This window comes from Dendrobates tinctorius, unplaced genomic scaffold (assembly GCF_039654945.1).
Source record: "Dendrobates tinctorius isolate UK_male_01 unplaced genomic scaffold, ASM3965494v1 ptg000154l, whole genome shotgun sequence".
In the NCBI taxonomy this organism is placed as follows: Eukaryota; Metazoa; Chordata; class Amphibia; order Anura; family Dendrobatidae; genus Dendrobates; species Dendrobates tinctorius.
In genome coordinates, this window is record NW_027361821.1 from 2285022 (window position 1) to 2311527 (window position 26506).

The 26506-nt window shown below is 44.0% G+C and overlaps 1 protein-coding gene across 1 annotated transcript in view; it reads right to left on the minus strand.

Moving 5' to 3' along the window:
* Nucleotides 1-3282: 3282 nt before the first annotated feature.
* The window catches only part of AMER1 (APC membrane recruitment protein 1), a 28524-nt gene continuing 5300 nt past the window's right edge, over nucleotides 3283-26506 (minus strand). The window contains exons 2-3 of the mRNA XM_073547564.1: nucleotides 11790-11941; nucleotides 3283-10185 (exon numbers count right to left, since the gene is read on the minus strand). Coding sequence (XP_073403665.1) covers nucleotides 6830-10102 — 3273 coding nt within the window. The 5' untranslated portion in view covers nucleotides 10103-10185; nucleotides 11790-11941 and the 3' untranslated portion in view covers nucleotides 3283-6829. The remainder of the gene's footprint in view (nucleotides 10186-11789; nucleotides 11942-26506) is intronic.

Here is a 26506-nt window from a genome sequence, read left to right on the forward strand (position 1 = left end):
CACTCATTTGCGGTGGGCAGTGTACAGCCTGAGTTCCTTTTGGCAGCTACCTTGATCTGCTCCTTGTCTACATTTTCTGCTAAGGCTTTTGTTGATTCAGGAGCAGCTTTGAATCTGATGGATTTTGACTTTGCCAAACATTGTCGTTTTCCCATGGTGCCCCGTGGACCCCTATTCCTTTGAGGGGTATTGATGCTACCCCTTTGGCGGAGAATAAACCCCAGTTTTGGACCCAGGTGATAATGCGGGTCGCCTCGGACCACGAAGAGAATTGTAAATTTTTGGTGTTGCACAATTTACATATTATTGTACTGGGTTTTCCTTGGTTGCAAACCCATAATCCTGTTTTGGATTGGAAATCTGTGTCTGTGGTGAGTTGGGGTTGTCAATGTGTTCTTAGTGACACTCCTGTTTTCCCCACCTCTCCGCAGTCTCATGAAGTTCCTATTTGGCTGATTTTTCTGATGTATTTAGTGAGAATAAGTCTGTGTCTTTGCCTCCTCATAGGAGTTATGACTGCGCAATGGAGTTAATGCCCGGTTGTAAATTTCCAAGGGTCGGCTTTTCAACTTATCGGCACCTGAACATGATGCGATGCTATCTTATATCAAATCTTATATCAAGGAATCATTGGAGAAGGGTTATATCAGACGATCCGCTTCACCTTTAGGTGCTGTTTTTTTTGTGGCCAAGAAAGATGGCTCATTAAGGCCATGTATTGACTATTGTTCCCTTAACAAAATCACTGTTAAATATCAGTACCCGTTACTCCTGATTACTGATTTATTTTCCAAAGTTAAAAGTGCTTGTTGGTTTGCCAAACTTGACCTCAGGGGGGCGTATAACCTTATTCGTATCAAGCACGGGGATGAATGGAAGACAGCGTTTAAAACTCCAGAGGGACATTTTGAGTACCTGGTGCTGCCTTTTGGGCTCACTAATGCCCCTTCCGTCTTCCAATCTTTTAATGAACGATATTTTCCGGGACTTTGTGGATAAGTTTTTGATCATTTATCTGGATGATATTTTGATCTTTTCCAGTGATTGGGATTCTCATGTGGAACATGTCCGGACTGTGTTCCAGATTTTGAGGGAAAATGCTCTATGTTAAGGGATCGAAATGTCTCTTTGATGTACAGAAGATTTTGTTTTTGGGATTCATTTTGTCCCCGTCTATTGAAATGGACCCGGCCAAGATACAGGCCATTTATGATTGGGTTCAGTCCACTTCTTTGAAGGCTCTCCAGAAGTTTTTGGGTTTTGCTAATTTCTACAGTAAATTTATAAGTAATTTTTCTGGTAGTGCTAAACCACTGAAGGATTTGACCAAAAAGGGCACTGATGTGGTGAATTGGTCTCCAGAGGCTGTCTCGGCATTTCAGGAGCAGACTATAAAGTATTCAGACCCCTTTAAATTTTTCACTCTTTGGTTCCTTGCAGCCATTTGGTAAATTCAAAAAAGTTCATTTGTATTCTCATTAATGTAAACTCTGCACCCCATCTTGACTGGGAAAAAAAACCAATGTAGAACTTTTTGCAAATTAAAAAAGAAAAACTGAAATATCAAATGGTCATAAGTATTCAGGTCCCATCATATTTTCAGTTATTTAGTAACTGTAAATTGTCTGGTACAAGATATCTCAGGTCCGTGTCTAAGATGCTGTAAGGCAGCTATCCATGTTACAACTATACTTCCTGATCCAAAAAAAAAAAAAAAGTAAAAAAACCTACCCATTTATACAAAGGCACATGAATGGCACAGGTATTGTGAAATGTGCCTTCATTCAACTTTGTAACAACTTTATTTTTAGGGGAGAATTCATGATCTTAATTCTGCATCATGGGGCGGCCGACCCTAAGAGGCTCTAAATCGACAGTAAGTTCCTCCACACTGGTTTAAGGAGCTTTTACGTGAGCATTTCTTGGGGAATAAACACATTTATATGATTCTTCAGTTTGAATATTTTTGCAAACCCCTGGTGATGCACTTCTGACAATGATTTTTTAGGAACCCTTAAACATTCTCATCACCCAAAAAAACAGATTTGGTTGTTTTACCCATATAATCTAGACACTGATCAGCCAATCAGGAATGTGTTCTTATGGATACCCATTCAGCCAATTATAGGGTCAAGTAGCAATGCCCTTTACTGGACTGCATGGACACCCATAAAATAACTGTTATGCTGTTGCCATGAATAAACTGACAACTGGCTATTATCCCTGTTCCTGAGCAGAAGTGCAACAATATCAGTCTCTGAAGAGGCATTCTCCTAATATTAACACCCAGTTATCAATCTATTCACAAACGCATAGGATGAATAACAGAATGACAGCAAAACCTAGAGTTGTAAGAAATGCTCCAGAACTTATGCTTAATGGGCAATACAATCACTGACAAGACACTTCTGAAAAGCTGGCAACAGTATTCACAGTTTCAATGGCCAGCGCCAAGGCGAGAATAATAAAAATCAGTGTTACTCGCTCTTTCAGTTCCAGCACTGCGAATCCATCATAGCTCCTGTTCTGTGCAGATCGCCTGCAGCAGTGATACCACGACTACAGCACATAGAACCACCGACCGCTGCCCTCTACATTAACAGAGCTGGTATGGATACAGAGCTGGATGTGGGGAGAGTGAGAAACATCCAAGTTTATTATTTTAAACTAGCAGAAGCCAGGGAGGGTAAAGTTTTCCAAGAAAATCCTTTTAATGCTCTGTGCATTGGTCAGGACTGGAGATATTTATGTATATATTTCATGTACTGCACCCCACCCCCACCAAACCACTCGGTAACTATCTTTCATACAACATATTAAAGTAAGAGCCCTTAGTGTATATACTCTGATTTAGCCCAAATCTTAATTTCCACAAATGATAAAATTGGGATCCACATAATTAAGACTGCAAGATTCTTGAGTAGGAGGCGTACGAGTAAGTTGTAGAGCAAGTGTGTGCATCAACTATAAAGTGGGTGGAAGTTGTATTCATAATGTGCCCATTACTAATGTCTTTCAGACAAAAGGGAAACAACTCTTCGCCACACATGCTGAACCTAATGTAAAATAATCTACTGTACATATGGACGGTCCTTGCAAAATAGAAAGGGGAGTAAATTAATCTACATGGGGATTAGAGCAGCATTCTGAATAAATGGCAGCAACCTGCTCTCTAGAGAAAAACACATTAATCCACCAACCATCACATACGGAGAAGAGTCTACGAGCCACTGCATGGAGGAGAGCATCTGCACCAACTACTAAAATCACAAGACAAGTGGCTGTACACAACTTTCTTTATTTTTCTGGTTTAACCATCTTTAAAAAAAGTAACAGTAATAAATTACATTTCCTTCTGTACAACCATATATTGTATATAAAAAGAAAAGTGTTGGCTTATGAAAAGACAGGCGAATATCAGAGAATGGACACAAATGTATCCTACAGTCACTATAATGGGTAACACCAGCAAGTTCCATTACATTGAAACAAGAAGCATGCCACCACCTCCGCTGACAGATGTTGTTGGGGGTCACCACTGGAGTTTGGTCTGATTACAAAAAAAAAAAAATGTAGCAGTCCGTATAATCTGGACTTGTGACCATTGCCTGTGAAGTCATCCTGGTGGCTGCATCAGAAGACAGATCTAAAGACCATGGTGCTAGCTAGAGTCCATAGACAGCGATGCCCAATTGGAGGTCCAAACAGTAGAGCTTCTAAAATGTAGACTGTGGCAAGGCTGGGTTTATACATGACAATTCTGCTAAGAGTCAACATGCACTGCAAGAACTATACTGGACATGAATAAACTCCCAGGCTCATCCATATATCCACAATTAGAATATGGCACCGTGTGGGGTCACGTGGCACAAGTTCACACTGCTGTGTAGTGTAGAACTGTTTTACGTGAGTATTGTCAGACAGCTCAGTGGAAAAGCCTATGTTTTATCTCTCCTATCCAATTTATACACAAATTTGACAGAAGAAACTTACGAATGTCATTAAATCACAGGCAAACTGTTACAGGAGGCTCCATGCTCATGAGCATGTCCCCATCAGTCGGCAGTTTCACAGGCAGATGCCAATAATCCCTTCACACTGTTCATATTCCACGGTGTGGACTAGGTTTATAGGTAGCATAACAACCAGAATCTGTGAATTACATTAGGGCATTTCACTCGTCCCAAATGTAAGTTTACAGGGTGCTCTGCAGACATATCATTAGCAGCACAGGAAATAAATACTTGTCCATATAGCAGGGTTGTACAGAACTGCCAAAATTAACATCCAGTAAAATTGTGAAAAAAATGCAATTCTGCCATTGTGATTCGGGGGTTTAGCTTTCCAGCTTTAATTGGGCAATAAAAAAAATAACTAGTCATAAAACCCTTTTTTATTTTTTACTGTATACAACAATACTGCAGTATGTATATAGTACAAAGGTTCAAGTACCCTAGGGATACTGGGAGGAGAAGAGAAAAAAAAAAAAAAGATTGGAAGAATATTAAACCAAACATCAAGTGTGTATATCATTTTGACATCCTTAACTACACAAAAAAAAGTGGGGCGATTCTTATTTTTTGTTTGGATTAATATTCTCCCAGACTTCCCCCCCCCCCCAGCTCCCCTAGGGGACTTGAACCATTGATCACTTGTACTATATGCAGCAATACTGCAGTATTATTGTATATAGTAAAAAAAAAAAAGTGTTACTACAAAGGAGAATTAATACGGCCGGAATGGGGGAATAAGCCTTCACCAGCAAAAGATGGAGCTGATCAAGAGATTAAATTCTTTTGTTATGCACGATTTCTTCTAGACTGACAGTTGCAGCATCCTGTGGGAAAAGTTTCAACCTCCCCCCCTCCCAAAAAAACCCAAAACTATAGATATTCATATCCACGGTTAGCGTTCCACTTAAGTGCACAGATCACGCAGGGACCAGCAAAGTCTAATGGTACAACTACACTTCTCTGCTCAAGTGGTACGGACATTATTTTGCCAACTTCTGCTCTGCAATTAATAATATACAGTAGAACTTATTGCCCGTTGTATCAAAGCCTTGTAGAAAAAGCACCTTGGAAACTTTCATGTGAGGGATGTGAAATAATTAATGTCCTTGGAAAGTAAAATTATCCTATTTTACTTTACTTAAGAAAATGTATAAAATTGTGTTCATTTTTTTTTGTCCAGAATCACAATCTGCACAGGCCAAAATCGGAAAACTTCTAAGTTAAAATATTAAATTACTGATCAAATTCAGCTTTTTTTTCTATGGCCTAGCCTGGGCTTCTATTAATGGAGTGCAGATGTGTCAACTGGCATAAATGACTTTTCAAAGGGGGGTCCGACTATAAAATTCGATACTGGAATATGTTTCTTACACTGGTGCTCAGAACATGAACGACGTGACATTCATTGAGAGGCGCACACCTAATGAATTTGGTTAACCCAGCGCACCCCTTCATCCAGTCTTGATTAATCGGGGCCTAGGTGTTCATTTTAAAAACATACATCAATAGAGGATTTAGTAAAAGTATAAAATTAGGTGACAGAACCATCATTTCAAAAAGGAATGTATGAGGGAGGGGGTATGTTTCCCTTCCAAAGAAATTATGTCATTCTTCTCCATGGACTGTCTCTGGAATTACAACATGACCCTGTCAATTTCAAAATGGGGCTGAGCCGTGACATCAGACAATTGTTGGCTTTTTTATAATCTCATGCAATAATAAGTTTAGGACCATGTCTCTTGACATTCTCTAAATCAGCTTCATTTCCAACATTTATTTTTTCTTATTAACAAGTCACGATGAAAAGTTTAAAGCACTGTGGTGTAGTAATCGATTGCATTAGAAGTTAGTAGACTAAACTAGTGAAACAATCAATGCATACGAGGCATGACTCACCTCTGTACTAGTTAACCCAAGATCTAGACAACCTGATAAAATAAATAAACCACAAAATGTAGTGACATTGGCAAACATTTTGCAATGATGTGGTTAAAGCGCCATTTCCATCTCAAAGATCCTATTTCAATATGTACTATGTGTAATAATAATATTAGCAATTACCTCCAATTAGATATTCTGTATAGTTTTATTCTTCGTTGTAATGCTTACCCCATGTCCAGGGTATCGCACTCACTCAGGTATCTATGGATAAGGCCACCATGGCGTTCCTGGCCACGCTTGCCCAGTTAGTAAGGAGTTTATCACTGGCAGGGTTTTTGGGATTGCAGATAGTTAGAGTCTGCACAGTATCTCCCTGCCCGGCCACCTCACTCCTGCACTGCACATTATCAACAGTCGAGTTCTATGTGCCCTGACTACATAGCCATCCAGTCTGGAATCTCTAAAGAATTTGGTCATTGATAGTGTGCAGTGCAGGAGTGAGGTGGCCGGGCAGGGAGATACTGTGCAGGTTTGAACTATGTGCGCTTCTGAGAACCCAGCCTTATTAACTGCGCAAGTGTGGCCAGGAGCACCAAAGTGTCCGTAACCATGCATACCTGAGTGACAGAAACCCTGCACATGGAGTAAGCAATATAACATATAAAAAAAAACAAAACCCCTATACAGAATATCTAATTGGAGGTAACTAATCAATATTACACCTAGTACATATTGAAATAGGATCCTTGAGATGGGAACACCCCTTAAAATACTAAGTAAAATAAATAATGGAAAAAAAATATTGCATTTGTAAAAACAAATACAGTATGCTTCAAATTTTCTTTTGGCTTGGCTATTTAAGCCACATCAGAAGCATATATAGAAACCTTAATTCCCTACTAGGACATAGAATGAAAGTCTGATTATAAAATAATTTAGCCGTTTGAGCATTCGCTGTAGCTGTTACACCAGTCATCTGCTGATGTTCCCCTATGGTCCAAGCTCCCCTTCTTTGTCGGCCCAGACCTTTCCAAATAATCTGGTAATAAATTCAAGTCTTCTTGTTTGATTTGTTGGGGCATCGCTTGTGTAATGCCCACTGGTTTAATCCTGGTTTGTTTTTGACGGGTGTGATGATCATAAGTGTAATCTAGATTTAGTCCCCTCTGCTCTTCCAGTGGTGGGACACGAGCAAGTTTCTTTGTAGAGTTTTCTCTGGGGTATCGAAAGGAGATGGAGCCCTCTTGGGACCGTCTAGTGTTACTCTGTAAGAGGTCTGTAGTGTTCGCCATCTGTCTAGTGTTCACTGGCAGCTGGCTACTTGAACTAGAACCCGTACGCTCTCCGGTATAACCCTGTTTTGAAGGCTGAACTGGTGCATAGGATTCGAACTGTCCATTTTTTGGAACAATCTGCTGTAACATGTCACACCTAGTAAAAGCGGACGCTTCCCCAGGTATACAAGAGTCTTCACACCGCCAAGAATTCTTTCCAGCCTCCCACGGAACAAGATCATCATAGGATTTCAAGCCACTCTTGGGCAGATGCAAAGCGCCAAGCTCTAGTTCTAAAATCTCTGTGTCTAGCGACTTGCTTCTTCTGTTAAGTGAAAGTGGAACTGGACTTGAAGGAGTTAATTTATATTGGTCCAAATGACGAGGAAGACTTGTCACTCCCCAGTTATAACTATGGAAAGAATGATGAGAGTCCATCTGCATTAGTTGTTCATCACACTCAGCCAGTGACTCTTGTACATAGCTGTGATCAAAGCCCTCAAAAGATGAAACAGCATCATCTTCTGGACTTAGGTCTAGTTGTTCCTCACACTCACCTTCATTTTCTACATCTACAATATCAAAGGTCACCATAGTAGGAAGAGCATTAAGATTGTGATGGAATGAGGAGCTTGAACCAGCACTGCCAAGTCTTTCAGAAATACTTGAAAATAACATGCCATTATTGGCAAGCTCAACAAGCGTCTGAGAAAAGTTTACAACTTGCTCACAATCGTTTTCCTGACTATATCCAGAAATGGAGGAAAAGTCAGAGTCAAATACATTCTGAATGTGGTTAATAGGGGTAACATTCGAATTGGAAAGCTTGGTAACATTTGCCATCATCGTGACATTCTGGTCTTGGGTTCCAAGGCTATCAACATTCAACTCAAAACCAGAATCTTCTACAAAGCCATTTCCCTTGAGGTCCTGTACATAACTTCCCTTTTTTATATAGTCAGTTTCCTTGAAATCTTTCCAGCCAAGTTTCTCATGTTGAGCATGTAGAATTCCTTTGTCAGCTTCATCTTTGCTCACATTTGGTAATAAATATTCTCTAATATGACAGCCATTATTCTTGCCGGTTGAGCTAGCACTTCTAATTTCACATTCAGCGGTTTGCTTTTCTTTGGAAAATATTTCTTTACCTAGATGATCCATTCCTTTCATTGCCGCTTCTCGCTGCCTCTCCCAGAACAATAACTGTTTCTGAATCATGGCCAACCGTTCTTCTTCGGTCTCGGTTGCTCCCTTACTCCGATCAACATTCTGAATTAACCCATTGTCTAAGGGAAGACTAAAGTCTAAAAACTGATCAAATATTTCTGAGCACATCGTTTTGCTGTCATAGAGGGTCTCTCTACCAGGTGCAGGGCTCATTAGTCTGTCATCAGGTTCAAAAAATTCATAAAGTGCATCTCCACTGTAGCTGTCTCTAGGAAGACGCTCTTTTTGGGAAAAGCCCTCTCCACCATCGTCATCAGGGCCAGGAGTGGTAGAGTCATAGTACCCTTCATCACTATTCGGCGCAGACTCCTGTTGATCACTTTGAGGTGTTAATAATTCAGGGTTACTAAGGACACTCCTGTCGACAAAGGCATCTTCAGCTGCCATAGCATAAGCAGTAGGTTCTATTTCAGTAAAGCTTTTAGACCTACTGTCATGCTCCTTTTCATCTTCCACTTCATAGCCTGCTTCTTCATGGCCATTTTCTAACAGCTGCTGTAGGTACTCTTCCTCCATATCATCAGGTGTTGCCATTTCCTCACCACCTCCTTGATAAGTAACAAGACAAGAACTTCTCTTTGTTGCCTCTCTACTTCTTTCAACAGAAACTGAATGGTCACTGATGTTATCGATATCTTGTTCAGCAATGATATCCCCACAACCTGTAAGAGAGTCGAAACTCTTCAGGGATGAAACATCCTCAAACATCAGGCTTAGCTGGTCACCAGCAGAATTAAGAGGGTCCCTATCAACACAATCAGATTTTTCACTGTCAGCAAATAGATCTTTAGGATCAGAACAATCGATACGGCAATCAGGTTTAGAGTCACTAGTATGATCTTGGCCCAAAGAAGGGACCTCATTGGTTTCCATAAGCAATTCATCTGTTGTGTGTGGTGCAACATCAGACAAGCTTAGTGAGCATATTGGCATTTCGTCCTTGTCACATTCAGCAGTTACATTCAATGAAGACTCTGTTGATATATCGGAGTGTAGGCTGCTGATCTTTGGTTGCTCACTTTCTTCTTGCAGACCATCTTCTGATGAATATTTATTTAGCTGTTCTAATATAACACTCTGTGTTATATGGTCATATCGCTCGCACTTTTCAGGATCGGGGGTTTTGTTTTTCTTGTGACGGCGGATGCTACTAAATAACCCCTTGAGCCCTTTCTTTGGTCTGGGAAAAGAAAACGATTTATCACCATTAAGTTTTTTCTCAAAGCATTCTGTGCTTCCCATTGGGGATACATCATGGAAATTAAAGTCAAGCTTAACTGGTGACGTAATGCCAGAGTCTGCACTAAGGGAACTGGGAAGGGTACTTGTTTTGGAAAGATTATTTCCATGATATCTGCTGGTATCTGGATAACCTTCTTTATCATTTTCAGCATGCACATCACTGAGGCCATCATGGGTCTTGCTTTTACTCACTGATTTCCTTGAGTTACCTTTCCCTAAACCCTTGTGCTTTCCACCAAAGAAGCTAGGCAGCGTACAAATACTCTTTCTCCCTCCAAAGAATTTGAAGGGATTTTTTTTCTGTTTTCCAGTAGTTTGCTGGTCAACGCACAATCCCATCTGAATTGGGAGGTTATCCATTTTGGAAGATTCTCCATTATTAGTAGCCTCAATCAGTGTTTCACGGACTGAAGAGGATGGCCTTAAGCAAGAAGTTTCTTCTTGGCAACTACGGCTAGATTCCATGACAACTCTTATATGCCGATCTGAAGAAATTGTGGAGGTGCTGGAGGCCAGCTAGTATGAGCAATGAAACATTCCGTGTATGCCTGCATGGATTAAAAAAAAAAAAAATATATATATAATGTCAGTTGATTGTACATTCACATAGCTGCATCAAACAAAAGTTTCTTGCGTTTTTAAACTTTACTGACAAATTAATCAAGTTTATGCAAAGACTCAATATTTACAGTGATGACTCATTTTTTAAGACATCTGTAATTCTTCCTTGTGCAGCTGGATATAAGCTTTTTGGTCACATTCTGACTGATGGCAACTCATTGTTACCTAATCAGTGTTTGGAGTTTATCACAATTTGTGTGTTTTTTGACCCACTTTTTGAAGATTGGCCATCTGGGGAGTTTCCTGGCATGAACAAAACAAAATTCAAAGTTTTTATTTACAAAGGGACTTTTGTCTTGTGACATGGTCTCCATGCTAAAACATGGAGAGAAAAAAAAAAAAAAAACATTGCTGCAGGATTCTAGAAAGCTAAAGGTCAACTCTGTAAATGTTGAGTCTTTGGATAAACTTGATGGATTTGTCAATAAAAGTTTAAAAACTGCTTATAATTGTTCTTCAGTAACCAGAGAAGCTTGTCGCAATCACGGTATTCAGTGTAGGAGGTATACCCCTTCCTTGCCTTAGACACTGACAGTGAGGGAGAGGATGTCACCTTCCTTTACTTTTCCTCCTCCTCATCTTCCTAAAATTATACTGAACCGCCACAGGTCAGAAAATGAACTAGCGCCCACCGTTACTGACCCCTTATGGACCTCACCCCCTTGAAGATCATGAGCCACCGATTCCTGATTTTGTGGCGCAATCAGGAATCAAACTGACACCATCAACCTTCCAGAAATAGATTTTTTCAAAGCTTTTTTTCCTGATAATTTTGTAAACCTCATCATGACCCACATAAATTTGCAAGACCAGCAATTTTTGGCACAAAAATGACCTTTATCAATTTTTAACTGGACCCCTGTAGAAGCAGTAGAAATTATGACCTTTTGGGGCCTGGTCCTTCACATCGGGTTAGGTAACTTTTAACCCCTTATAATTTCCTAACAATAGTTATTTATTAACTATTTTGGGTGACATGACTATCTGGTTTAAGGGCATAAAAATTAAAAGTTTGAAAATTGCAACATTGGTCATTAAAGAGCACACAGGCTTGGGGGCCGAAGAGGTTTTTAAAACAAGAAGGGGGGGAAAAAAAAAAAAAAAAAAAAAAAAAAAAAAAAGGGTGGCCGACCTAGCAATCGCTATGTTGTCACATTATTATACAACTGAACACAAATAACAGTGAGCTTCAAACATCAACGATTATTCTTATATGCAAAAAATGTTCTAACTTTCAGTGTGCACAAGTTTACTCCCTCCCCTACCAGTGATTTTGCAAAGCTTCTACAATTGATTGCAATGTTAAAATAGGATGACAATGTAAGCTGTCAGTGATTTTTCAAAGACCTATAGACAGGTTTGATCTGTGACTAGGATCAAAAATGGACATCTCTCTGTAATTCTTTTGTGGACAGACGGAAAGCAAAAAAAACTACAGATATGTAAATGGGAAGGGTACTCTTTATATCTATGAAAAACGGATGTCTGAAGGAGACCCAACAAGGATTGCTCAATTTAAAAAAAAACTTACTGCGTAAAATGAAAGTCGAAGTAAGTGTGAGGTGTGTTCGCAGAGGAGCCAACAATCCGGACGTTCATCATCTTTTTTTAACAAATAGCTGACACATTGCAAATAATCGCTGTCACCTCAAAGCTGTCAATTACTATGGCCATGTCCTAAACCTGGTAAAAACACAGAAAAATATGGTTAGTGAGAAAGTTCTTAAATACTTTACTTGGCATCAGTCTGTAAGCACCAAATATCTAAACATCTAGATAACATCTATATAGTATGCCCCCGATTTATTAAAAGTTAATTCGGCAAGAAATCTGGCATAAATGGATTTAAGCCATGCACCTGTACTTAACGTACAAAGTGTTTTTGAGATTCGAAAACCCCAATCTTGATAATGGTTGGAGGAGAACATGTTTTTCTGGGAATGACCCTTTAATAAAGATTGAAACTATTGTATATATGAGATTTGATCTTGGTTTAGTTTCCATTTACCATATTTGGCCTTCATCAGGCAACGAATTCAGTAAAAAAAATATGATATACAACAAGAGGGTACTATGCTTACATTTCAAAGGATCTGAGGGCATTGGCTAGATACCCCCTGGGACTTATCATGAGGCACAATTGCCAGCATCAATGGTGAACTGTTCTTATGCAAGTCAGTTTATAGAATGATGAGACTGTGACTTTCATCTGAGAACTTGTTGATATGGAACATGGATGTAAAGTTTGAAAAAATTAAGGAAAGATTACCCAATGATCTATGGACTGAAACTGTATTATATTATATTATATATATTGTGATGCCAGCACTTTTTTTTTTTTTTGTTGATAAAAAAAACCTTAAAGTATGTTAAATATTTTTCTTGTTTGTAACATGTAAAATACCTAGGTATTTATAAATCACTTACAAAATGAACAACTCCCAACATAAACACAAAAAACTGAAACATCTGTAACTTGCAATTTAACTGTACTAATCTAATCCAAGGCCTTGTTCTGGAGATCCGCCAGTGTTCGCTTCCCCCTACACTTGAACTGGAGAAATTCCACAAGATCTCAGATGTGACGAATATAATAATATAAAATTCTGCTATTTAGTTCCAATAGATTAGGCGATACTCAGCTTTCCCAAGTTGAAAGTGTTTACATTCATAGAGTAGGAGAAAACCTTGCGGATCATTGGCGGTTCTGAGAACAGGACTCTGCAGAGCTGTCTTGAATGAGGTGAAGGTGCAGATGAAACCTCTGCTCAGTTCTGCGTCTATGGGACGGCTGGAGAAAGCAGTGCTCTGTACTTGGCCCTTTCTGGTAGTTCAATTTACAATATAGGTGCCACTCCATTCAAGACTGTGCTCTGCAGTGCCCTGTTGTGGGGGTTGATGGTGGTCCCAGTAGTAAGAAATCAAGCAATAGGTTATAATGTGATTTTGGGTTTAACCCTTACACCAGAATTTAATACATTGTCCATTTCAAAGAAAACAGTAAACACTGAGCAAAACTGGAGAAGTTCAGGTTTTTGTATAAGGGGGAATTATACTCAGCACTCCACCAACAGCGGCTGATTGTTCAGTGTGACAGAACAGAACATGGCAGCTTGATCATACTGTTTCCTGGCTGCTCTCTGGTACAGCAGATTAGCTCCTACTCGCTGTATTAAAGCATTTGTACTTGTTTTTCTTTTTTTAAATAGGAGCTGACCAACAGTACCCAACAAGAATGGTCCCTACACTGTGCGACAGACACCAAACTAAAATCCTACAGTTAATGCTGGTTTGAAGGCAGAGGAAAATAATGATATGATTTAGTTTTCATTTTGTTCATTCCCTTTGCATTTGGCTAGTTCATAAAATAAAAAACTAAAATCGAAGTGTTGATATCATATACAGCTCTTGCAGATATTAAGAGACCACTGCACAGTTTTATAAAAGTCAGCTTCTCAACATGTCTGACAGCCATTCCATTCCAGTGTCAGTTGAATTCCAACCAGAGTACACTTCATTCTACTTAATGCGCTTCTGATTAGGTGATCACCTGAGCCAAATCTTATTTAACCCCTTAACCCCCAAGGGTGGTTTGCACGTTCATGACCGAGCCAATTTTTACAATTCTGACCACTGTCCCTTTATGAGGTCATAACTCTGAAACGCTTCCATGGATCCTGGTGATTCTGACATTGTTTTCTCGTGACATATTGTACTTCATGTTAGTGGTAAAATTTCATTCAAATAACTTGTGTTTATTTGTAAAAAAAAACGGGAATTTGGCGAAAATTTTCGCAATTTTCCAACTTTGAATTTTTATGCCCTTAAATCACAAAAACTTAAGTAACATTTCCCACATGTTTACTTTACATCAGCACAATTTTGGAACCCAAATTTTTTTGTCTTAGGAAATTATAAGGGTTAAAAGTTGACCAGCGATTTCTCATTTTTGCAACACCATTTTATTTTTACGGACCACATCACATTTGAAGCCACTTTGAGGGGTCTATATGATAGAAAATACCCAAAAGTGACAACATTCTAAAAACTGCACCCCTCAAGGTGCTCAAAACCACATTCAACAAGTTTATTAACCCTTCAGGTGCTTCACAGGAATTTTTTGAACATTTAAAAGAAAATGAACATTAACTTTTTTTCACAAAAAAAAATACTTCATGTTCAATTTTTTTTATTTTACCAAGGGTAACAGGAGAAGTTGGACTGCAAAAGTTATTGTGCAGTTTGTCCTTAGTACGCTGATACCTGATATGTGGAGGGGAACCACTGTTTTGGCGCATGGCAGAGCTCCGAAGGGAAGGAGCGCCGTTTGACTTTTTCAATGCAAAATTGGCTAGAATTCAGATCGGACGCCATGTGACGTTTGGAGAGCCCCTGATGTACCTAAACAGTGGAAACCCCACAAGTGACCCCATTTTGGAAACTAGACCCCCCAAGGAACTTATCTAGATGTGTGGTGAGCACTTTGAACCCCCAAGTGCTTCACAGAAGTTTATAACGCCCGGGCATGAAAATAAAAAAAAAAATCATTTTTTTTCCACAAAAATGATATTTTTGCCCCCAATTTTTTATTTTCCTAAGCGCAACAGGAGAAATTGGACCCCAAAAGTTGTTTTGCAATTTGTCCTGAGTACGCTGATACCCTACATGTGGGGGTAAAACACTGTTTGGGCGCATGGCAGAGCTTGGAAGGGAAGGAGCACCATTTGACTTTTTCAATGCAGAATTGGCTGGAATTGAGATCAGACGCCATGTTGCATTTGGAGAGCCCCTGATGTGCCCAAACAGTGGAAACCCCCCAATTCTAACTCCAACCCTAACCCCAATCTCAGCCCTAACCCTAGCCCCAACCCTAACCCTAACGGGAAAATGGAAATAAATATATTTTTTAAATTTGATTATTTTTCCCTAACTAAGGGGGTGATAACGGGGGTTTGATTTACTATTTATGGCGGGTTTTTATGTTTGGCAGCTGTCACACGCTAAAAGACGCTTTTTATTGTAAAAATAGTTTTTGCATCACCACACATTGAGAGCTATAATTTTTCCATATTTTGACCCACTGAGTCATGTGAGGTCTTATTTTTTGCGGGACGAGTTGATGTTTTTATTGGTATCATGTTCGGGCATGTGACATCTTTTGATCGCTTTTTATTCCGATTTTTGGGATGCAGAATGAACAAAAACCAGCGTTTCATGAATTTCTTTTGGGGGGGGTGCGTTTACACCGTTCCGCGTGCGGTAAAATTGATAAAGCGGTTTTATTCTTCGGGTCAGTACGGTTACAGCGATACCTCATTTAGGTCTTTCTTTGTTTTGGCGCTTTTATGCAATGAAAACAATTTTATATAAAAAATAATTATTTTTGCATTGCTTTATTCTGCGAGCTATAACTTTTTTTATTTTTTCACTGATGACGCTGTATGGCAGTTCGTTTTTTTGCGGGACAAGATGACGTTTTCAGCAGTACCATGCATATTTATATGCGTCTTTTTGATCGCGCGTTATTGCACTTTTTGTTCGGCGGTATGATAATAAATCATTATTTTTTGCTTCGTTTTTTATTTTTAATTTTTAAGGGGTTCACCAATGGGACAGTTTTACAGGGCAGGTCGTTACGGAGCGGCGATACCAAATATGTGTACTTTTTTTTTTTTTTTTATTTCCAAAAAGTGAATTAGGGAGTTTTTAATTTAGCGATTTTTCTTAAATTATTTTTACACTTTTGTTTTTAACTTTATTACATTGTCCCAGGTGGGACATCACTGTCCTGTGACAGATCGCTGATCTGTCACATCACATATCACTGTGACAGATCAGCAATCTGTCACAGGCAGTGCACAAGGCTTCCTCCTTGCCTGCGCTTGGCAGGCATGAGGAAGCCAGCAACCTGCAGGCCCCCAAAGGTCCCCGTCGTCATCTTGGATCCGGGGACCTGCAGGGATGGAGCCCCCCGCAGCAGCGCTGCACATTGCGCTGCTGTGGGGGGCTCAGGGAAGCACAGAGGGAGCCCCCTCCCTGCCAATGCTTCCCTTTAACCCCCGATACACCGCGATCGTGTTTGATCGCGGTGTGCAAGGAGTTAACGTGTCGGGGGCGGTCCGTTATCGCCCCTGACACACTGTGCCGGGTGAGAAGCATACAAGGCACAGTGTCTTCCGCCCACTGTGAAATTTGGTGGAGGATCGGTGATGATCTGGGGATGCTTCAGCAAGGCTGGAATTGGGCAGGTTAATCTATGCGAAGGACGTACAAATCAAGCCACATACAAGGTTATCCTGGAAAAACAGGTGATTCTTTCTGCTCAGGCAATGTTCCCCAACTCTGAGGACTGTTTTTTCCAGCAGGACAATGCGCCATGCCACACAGCTAGGTCAATCAATGTGTGGATGAAGGACCACCACATCAAATCCCTGTCATGGCCAGCCCAATCTCCAGACCTGAACCCCATTAAAAACCTCTGGAATGTAATCAAGAGGATGATGGATAGTCACAAGCCATCAAAGAAAGAACTGCTTAAATTTTTATACCAGGAGTGGCATAAGGTCACCCAAAAGCAGTGTGAAAGACTGGTGGAAAGCATTACAGAATACTGTAGATAAGCCCCTGATAGCGGTGGCTGCAGCTTATAGTCGAAAAAATAGGTGACAGATTCCCTTTAAAAGCAAATGAGCAAAACAATGTGGAAAAGTTCACGGGTATGAATACTTTTTCAAGGCACTGTATATGATTGTGTGTGACTCCAAGCATATAAAACTAGGACATTGGCTTATGGGTGCTTACAATAGAGTAGAAGGCACAGAAAAGCAGTCAGCGACATTGTAACATTGTTCTCTGTGGTGTGCAGACATCTGGCCGTCTTCGCCACTGACGCTTTACTGTGCGCCAATTGTGATTAGCATTTCTCAAAATAGCTGGTGAAAGGAAGATGTCAGGGACATGATAAGTATTGGTAGTGGCAGGAAAAGGGTCTGGGATTCTTTCACAAGGTCTAACAAAACAGTTGTGTAGAGACTAGACATAAAGGGTAAGATGGCCTGTGAAACCAGAGAGGAACATGAGAAATTCTTCATTTATTTTGGTTGTGGGTCAGCTCTCAAAACTACATTCGGCAGCTGTTTTTAGACGCAGGGGTTACTGCAGTCCTAACAGACTAGAGTTGAGCGATACCAGCCGATACTTGAAAATATCGGATCGGAATGGATCGGCCGATCTTAAAAAAAAAGTATCGGTATCGCCGATTCCGATACCGGGAACCAATGCAAGTCAATGGGGCCAAAATATCGGAATTAAAAAAAACCCTTTCTTTCCTTGTAGGTTAATTCTACATGAAGAAAAACAACTAAGAATAATGTAGAATGTATTGTGGGAGGTGGAGGAGACATTAAACCCATAGAGGTTTAGCCCAATCAAATGGAATAGCAGGAATTAAACTTTTTTTTTTAAAGATGTTAGGAGTTACAAAGATATTGACTATGTTAGCCTCATTTATATTTTGCCAGACATGTATGTCTTCTTCTTCTTTCTTATTCTTCTTCCTTTTTTTACCTTCTTCTTATTCCTTTTTTTACATTCTTCTTCTTCTTCTTCTTCCTTTTTTTACATTCTTCTTCTTCTTCTTCCTTTTTTTACATTCTTCTTCTTATTCCTTTTTTTACATTCTTCTTCTTATTCCTTTTTTTACATTCTTCTTATTCCTTTTTTTACATTCTTCTTCTTCTTCTTCCTTTTTTAAATTCTTCTACTTCCTTTTTTTACATTCTTCTTCTTCTTCCTTTTCTTACATTCTTCATATTCTTCTTATTCAACAATTATTATTCTACATATTCAACTTCTTCATCTTCTTCCTATTCTTCTTCATCATATTCTTGTTTGTGTCAGGCATTCCTGTAGTTGTTATCTGGAAAAGTTAGAAGTTTACACCTTCCGTTCTGCCTGTCACAAAAGATTTACAACAGGATTTGTCCGCGTTCAGTTTGGCCTGCAGCAGCAGGCCTTTTCCAGGGGCACCACGAGGAGGAACGGACTCACCCCCATACACTGCTTAGTCTTCTTCTGCTTATAAATAAGATATCATTTGCTCAGAGTATTAGTCTTATGCTTAATGTTCTTCTGCTTTGTTTTTTTTATGCTTCTTTGTCTTCTCTCTCTTGTTGTTCTGCATCTTGGTGGTTGTCTTCCTGTTCTTTGTCCTCTTGAACCAGCTGACGGTACTGGCACCGGGAGGGGCAGCAGAAGGAACAAGAGCCAATGGCACTACCGAGGACCAGCTGACGGTGCTGGAACCCGGTTACTAAGCAGGAGGTACCTGTGCTACAAAGCACTACCAAGGACCAGCAGACGTTGCCGAAACTCGGATACCGAGATGGAGGCACCTAGGCCAAAGGCTCTGACGAGAACCAGCTGACGGTGCTGGAACCCGGAGGGGTAGCATAAGCTGCAAGAGCAAATGGAAATAGCGAGGACCATCTGACAGTGCTGGCACCCGGAGGGGCAGCAGAAGGAATAAGAGCCAATGGCACAACCAAGGACCAGCTGACGGTGCTGGAACCCGGTTACTAAGCAGGAGGTACCTGTGCTACAAAGCACTACCAAGGACCAGCAGACGTTGCCGGAACTCGGATACCGAGATGGAGGCACCTAGGCCAAAGGCTCTGACGAGAACCAGCTGACGGTGCAGGAACCCGGAGGGGTAGCATAAGCTGCAAGAGCAAATGGAAATAGCGAGGACCAGCTGACAGTGCTGGCACCCGGAGGGGCAGCAGAAGGAATAAGAGCCAATGGCACAACCGAGGACCAGCTGACGGTGCTGGAACCCGGTTACTAAGCAGGAGGTACCTGTGCTACAAAGCACTACCAAGGACCAGCAGACGTTGCCGGAACTCTGATACCGAGATGGAGGCACCTAGGCCAAAGGCTCTGACGAGAACCAGCTGACGGTGCTGGAACCCGGAGGGGTATCAGAAGTTACCCCTGAAAAGCAAAGTTGGCATGCCGCAAGCTGGCCGCAGTTACCGAATCACACAGTCCTACAGGGGGTGCTTGTCTTACTGGCACTATGGAACAAGCCTTTCTTACCAGAACCCGCAGTCCACATAGGAAGCACCTAAACTGCTGGCACCCTAGCCTCGGCTAACCCAACCGCAACACGACATGGCAACTTGGGGTGGCAAACTGACATTGACACTTCCCGGAAACAGCAGGCAGGGCTGGAACCAAGCTGGGCAGGAGGGAGTACCCGTGCCAAAGTCAGTTATGAGCAGCAACTGGCGATGTTGGAGCCCAGGACAAGCACTTAGCAGGCTGAGGCCTGATGTGCTGTCAATTTGGAGGCAGCAGGACAGATTGCCATCAAAACAGCAGGGGAACAGCTGACGTTACTGAACCCCACAAACACAGGAGCTAGTGTTTTACTCTGTGAAGACGGCACTTCCGAGCAACAACTGGCTGTGTTGAAGCCCAGGGACAAGCACGGAGCAGGCTGAGGCTGCATTGAAGAAATTTTAAGATCGGTTGTAGACTACTAATTTGAACCAAGCTCCACTTAGGCCTGTGGCTTCACTGATTTTCGTATTTCCCCTGTCCTCCAACCCCGCCAGTTACAGCTCCGAAGTGGCGTCTGCACAATCCACACTTGTTCCTGTGTTACAGGTGTTCAGTCCGGTCAGTTAATCCCCTGATGTGTGTCCGGCAATGTCGCCTGCTCTGTCCACATTCCCATTATGGGAATGTGGACAGAGCAGGCGACATTGCCGGACACACATCAGGGGATTAACTGACCGGACTGAACACCTGTAACACAGGAACAAGTGTGGATTGTGCAGACGCCACTTCGGAGCTGTAACTGGCAGGGTTGGAGGACAGGGGAAATACGAGAGACAGTGGAGCCACAGGCCTAATTGGAGCACGGTTAAAAATCAGTAGTGGTATGACTGTGTAGGCAGCAGGAGACTTTGCCATCTACACAGCAGGGGATCAGCTGACGTTACTGAACCCCACTGAGACACGGGAGCAAGTATCTCTTTCCGTGTGGACGGCACTTCCGAACTACAACTGGCTGTGTTGAAGCCCAGGAAATAGGAGGGTGTAGGCAGAGGCCTACTGTATTTTGAATGAGGTGACAGCAGGAGAGACTGCCATCCACAAAGCAGGGGATCAGCTGACGTTACTGAACCCCACTGAGACACGGGAGCAAGTGTCTCTTTCCGTGTGGACGGCACTTCCGAACTACAACTGGCTGTGTTGAAGCCCAGGACATAGGAGGGTGTAGGCAGAGGCCTACTGTATTTTGAATGAGGTGACAGCAGGAGAGACTGCCATCCACACAGCAGGGGATCAGCTGACGTTACTGAACCCCACTGAGACACGGGAGCAAGTGTCTCTTTCCGTGTGGACGGCACTTCCGAACTACAACTGGCTGTGTTGAAGCCCAGGAAATAGGAGGGTGTAGGCAGAGGCCTACTGTCTTTGTAATGCGGAGACAGCAGGAGAGACTGCCATCCACACAGCAGGGGATCAGCTGACGTTACTGAACCCCACTGAGACACGGGAGCAAGTATCTCTTTCCGTGTGGACGGCACTTCCGAACTACAACTGGCTGTGTTGAAGCCCAGGAAATAGGAGGGTGTAGGCAGAGGCCTACTGTATTTTGAATGAGGTGACAGCAGGAGAGACTGCCATCCACACAGCAGGGGATCAGCTGACGTTACTGAACCCCACTGAGACACGGGAGCAAGTGTCTCTTTCCGTGTGGACGGCACTTCCGAGCTACAACTGGCTGTGTTGAAGCCCAGGAAATAGGAGGGTGTAGGCAGAGGCCTACTGTCTTTGTAATGCGGAGACAGCAGGAGAGACTGCCATCCACACAGCAGGGGATCAGCTGACGTTACTGAACCCCACTGAGACACGGGAGCAAGTGTCTCTTTCCGTGTGGACGGCACTTCCGAGCTACAACTGGCTGTGTTGAAGCCCAGGAAATAGGAGGGTGTAGGCAGAGGCCTACTGTATTTTGAATGAGGTGACAGCAGGAGAGACTGCCATCCACACAGCAGGGGATCAGCTGACGTTACTGAACCCCACTGAGACACGGGAGCAAGTATCTCTTTCCGTGTGGACGGCACTTCCGAACTACAACTGGCTGTGTTGAAGCCCAGGACATAGGAGGGTGTAGGCAGAGGCCTACTGTATTTTGAATGAGGTGACAGCAGGAGAGACTGCCATCCACACAGCAGGGGATCAGCTGACGTTACTGAACCCCACTGAGACACGGGAGCAAGTGTCTCTTTCCGTGTGGACGGCACTTCCGAACTACAACTGGCTGTGTTGAAGCCCAGGAAATAGGAGGGTGTAGGCAGAGGCCTACTGTATTTTGAATGAGGTGACAGCAGGAGAGACTGCCATCCACACAGCAGGGGATCAGCTGACGTTACTGAACCCCACTGAGACACGGGAGCAAGTGTCTCTTTCCGTGTGGACGGCACTTCCGAGCTACAACTGGCTGTGTTGAAGCCCAGGAAATAGGAGGGTGTAGGCAGAGGCCTACTGTCTTTGTAATGCGGAGACAGCAGGAGAGACTGCCATCCGCACAGCAGGGGATCAGCTGACGTTACTGAACCCCACTGAGACACGGGAGCAAGTGTCTCTTTCCGTGTGGACGGCACTTCCGAGCTACAACTGGCTGTGTTGAAGCCCAGGAAATAGGAGGGTGTAGGCAGAGGCCTACTGTATTTTGAATGAGGTGACAGCAGGAGAGACTGCCATCCACAAAGCAGGGGATCAGCTGACGTTACTGAACCCCACTGAGACACGGGAGCAAGTGTCTCTTTCCGTGTGGACGGCACTTCCGAGCTACAACTGGCTGTGTTGAAGCCCAGGAAATAGGAGGGTGTAGGCAGAGGCCTACTGTATTTTGAATGAGGTGACAGCAGGAGAGACTGCCATCCACACAGCAGGGGATCAGCTGACGTTACTGAACCCCACTGAGACACGGGAGCAAGTATCTCTTTCCGTGTGGATGGCACTTCCGAACTACAACTGGCTGTGTTGAAGCCCAGGACATAGGAGGGTGTAGGCAGAGGCCTACTGTATTTTGAATGAGGTGACAGCAGGAGAGACTGCCATCCACACAGCAGGGGATCAGCTGACGTTACTGAACCCCACTGAGACACGGGAGCAAGTGTCTCTTTCCGTGTGGACGGCACTTCCGAACTACAACTGGCTGTGTTGAAGCCCAGGAAATAGGAGGGTGTAGGCAGAGGCCTACTGTATTTTGAATGAGGTGACAGCAGGAGAGACTGCCATCCACACAGCAGGGGATCAGCTGACGTTACTGAACCCCACTGAGACACGGGAGCAAGTGTCTCTTTCCGTGTGGACGGCACTTCCGAGCTACAACTGGCTGTGTTGAAGCCCAGGAAATAGGAGGGTGTAGGCAGAGGCCTACTGTATTTTGAATGAGGTGACAGCAGGAGAGACTGCCATCCACACAGCAGGGGATCAGCTGACGTTACTGAACCCCACTGAGACACGGGAGCAAGTATCTCTTTCCGTGTGGACGGCACTTCCGAACTACAACTGGCTGTGTTGAAGCCCAGGACATAGGAGGGTGTAGGCAGAGGCCTACTGTATTTTGAATGAGGTGACAGCAGGAGAGACTGCCATCCACACAGCAGGGGATCAGCTGACGTTACTGAACCCCACTGAGACACGGGAGCAAGTGTCTCTTTCCGTGTGGACAGCACTTCCGAACTACAACTGGCTGTGTTGAAGCCCAGGAAATAGGAGGGTGTAGGCAGAGGCCTACTGTATTTTGAATGAGGTGACAGCAGGAGAGACTGCCATCCACACAGCAGGGGATCAGCTGACGTTACTGAACCCCACTGAGACACGGGAGCAAGTGTCTCTTTCCGTGTGGACGGCACTTCCGAACTACAACTGGCTGTGTTGAAGCCCAGGAAATAGGAGGGTGTAGGCAGAGGCCTACTGTATTTTGAATGAGGTGACAGCAGGAGAGACTGCCATCCACACAGCAGGGGATCAGCTGACGTTACTGAACCCCACTGAGACACGGGAGCAAGTGTCTCTTTCCGTGTGGACGGCACTTCCGAACTACAACTGGCTGTGTTGAAGCCCAGGAAATAGGAGGGTGTAGGCAGAGGCCTACTGTCTTTGTAATGCGGAGACAGCAGGAGAGACTGCCATCTCCACAGCAGGGGAACAGCTGGCAGTGCTGAACCCCACTAACACTTGAACGAATGTGTTTGGCTCTGTGGAGACGACACTTCTGAACACCAACTGACGCTGTTGGAGCCCAGGATTAGGCGAGGAGCAGGCTGGGGCCTACTGGATTTTGGCAGGTGAAGGCAGCAGGAGACTTGCCATCTCCACAGCAGGGGAACAGCTGGCAGTGCTGAAACCCACTAACACTTGAACGAATGTGTTTGGCTCTGTGGAGACGACACTTCTGAACACCAACTGACGCTGTTGGAGCCCAGGATTACGCATGCCGCATGCAGAGGCCAATGGGCAGCGATTTTTATGGAGGTTGTGGACTACTACTGATTCTAACCATGCTCCACTTAGGCCTCTGGCTCCACTGTCTCTACTATTTACCCTGGCCTCCAACCCCGCCAGCTACATCTCTGAAGTGGCGTCAGCACAATCTACACTTGTTCCTGTGTTACTGGTGCTCAGTCCCGTCAGTTGATCCCCTGATGTTTGTCCGGCAAGTTCGCCAGCTCTGTCCTCATTCCCACTACTGGTTATGGGAATGTGGACAGAGCAGGAGACCTTGCCGGACACACATCAGGGGATAAACTGATGGGACTGAGCCACAGGAACACAGGAACAAGTGTAGATTGTGCTGACGCCACTTCAGAGATGTAGATGGCGGGGTTGGAGGTCAGGGGAAATAGTAGAGACAGTGGAGCCAGAGACCTAAGTTGGGCACGGTTAAAAATCAGTAGTGGTTTGAATGTTGATGGAGCTGGTGACTCTGCCGTCCACACAGCAGGGGATTAGCTGGCATTACTGAACCCCACTAACACAGGAGCTAGTGTGTTTCTCTGTGCAGACGACACATCTGAGCGACAACTGGCTGTGTTGAAGCACAGGGATTATAGTTCAGGTGGTAGAAAAATGAACACACCAGCAGACCTGGATACAGTTGCCAACCACTAATTTAGTCTGTAAGAGGAATGGCAAAGTCTTTGGAGATCCAGGCCTTGTTCATTTTCAGAAAAGTCAGCCGGTCAACATTATCGGAAGATAGTCGCGTGCGACGGTCTGTTAGTACACCACCTGCGGCACTAAAGACACGTTCCGATAATACACTGGCAGCAGGGCAAGCCAGCACCTCCAATGCATACTGGCTAAGCTCTGGCTATGTATCCAGCTTTGAGACCCAAAACTTGAAGGGGGAAGAGCCATCTGGGAGTACAGCGACAGGGCAAGACATGTAGTCTGACACCATCTGACGGAAGCGTTGCCTCCTGCTGACTCGAGGCGTCGCTGATGGTGTAGACAATTGTGGTGGACACACAAAACTTTGCCACATTTGGGCCATAGTGGTCTTGCCTTGTGCTGCGGCACTGCCTCTGCTCCCTCTTTGTGCAGAGTTTCCTCCACTGCCTCGACGCACAGAGCTGCTTTGTAAAGCACTAGCAACAATGCTGTCGGGTGGAATGGAAAACATTATGGACTGCACCAGTGACTCTTCGTACTCCCGCATTTTACGCTCCCGGTTCAACGTTGGTATGAGCCTTTGTACGCTGTCCCGGTAGCGAGGATCTAGGAGGGTGTACACCCAATAATCAGCCGAGACGAGAATGTGGGCGATGCGGCGGTCGTTTCTCAGGCACTGCAGCATGAAATCAACCATGTGCTGCAGACTCCCAACTGCCAAAGAACCGCTGTCCCCTGTTTGAGGCGTGACCTCGGCCTGCTCTGCATCACCCCACCCTCGCTGTACATACTGAGTAGAGGTTTGTGTACCTCCCTCCTCTGGAGAGATGTCTTCCTCCTCCATCGACTCCTCCTCATCCTCCTCACAAAGTGTCCCCTGCCTAGGCCTTTGTGAGGAAACACGTAGCGCAGACTGTCCAGAAGCAGATGGCATTTGGGACTCCTCATCCTCCACCTCTTCTGAAACCTCATCCCTTAGTGCTTGCAGTGTTTGTTGAAGCAGGCAGATAAGGGGGACAGTCATGCTGACTAGTGCATTATCTGCACTCGCCATCCGCGTGGATTCATCGAAGGCACGCAAAACGAGGCAGATGTCCTTCATAGAGGCCCACTCAATGGTGCTGAAGTGTGAACGGCGCACAGTGCGACTTGTTTGCGCCTGATGCAGCTGGTACTCCATGACTGCTGCCTGCTGCTCACACAACCGCTCCAACATATGTAACGTTGAATTCCACCGGGTGGGTAGGTCACATATGATGCGATGTTCCGGAAGGCCAAATCGTCGCTGCAGAGCAGCGAGGCGCGATCTTGCCGTGCTGGAACGTCGCAAGTGAGCGCACTCTATGCGGACCTTGTGCAACAGTGCAGCAAGATCCGGATAGTCCCTCAGAAAGCTCTGCACGACCAAGTTAAGAACATGTGCCAGACATGGGATGTGTGTGAGGTTGCCTAGGCCAAGAGCTGCCACCAGATTTCGGCCATTGTCACACACTACCAAGCCCGGCTGGAGATTCGCTGGCCCAAACCACACATCGCTCTCCAGCTTGATAGCATTCCAGAGCTCCTGCGCTGTGTGGCTTCGATTCCCCAAAGAAATTAATTTGAGTACAGCCTGTTGACGTTTGGCCACGGCTGTGCTCATATTGGTCGTAACAGGCTCCTGCTCTGCTGTTTCTGAGGAACTTGAGTAGGAGGAGGAGTCTATGTGTACAGACTGGAGTCCTGCAATCCGTGGCGTTGGAAGAACACGTACAGCGCCACTCTCCAGATCGGTACCCGGCTCCACAACATTGACCCAGTGGGCAGTGAGGGAAAGGTATCGTCCCTGTCCATGGTTACTGGTCCACGCATCGGTGGTCAGGTGGACCTTGCTACTAACGGCGTTTAGTAGCGCATGTTTTATTTTGCCCTCAACATGTTTCTGCAGGGCAGGGACGGCTCGCCTGCTGAAATAAAAGCGGCTGGGCACGTTGTATTGGGGGACTGCCAATGCCATTAAGTCCCGGAAGGTGTCAGTGTCCACCAGCCTGAATGACAGCATTTCAACTG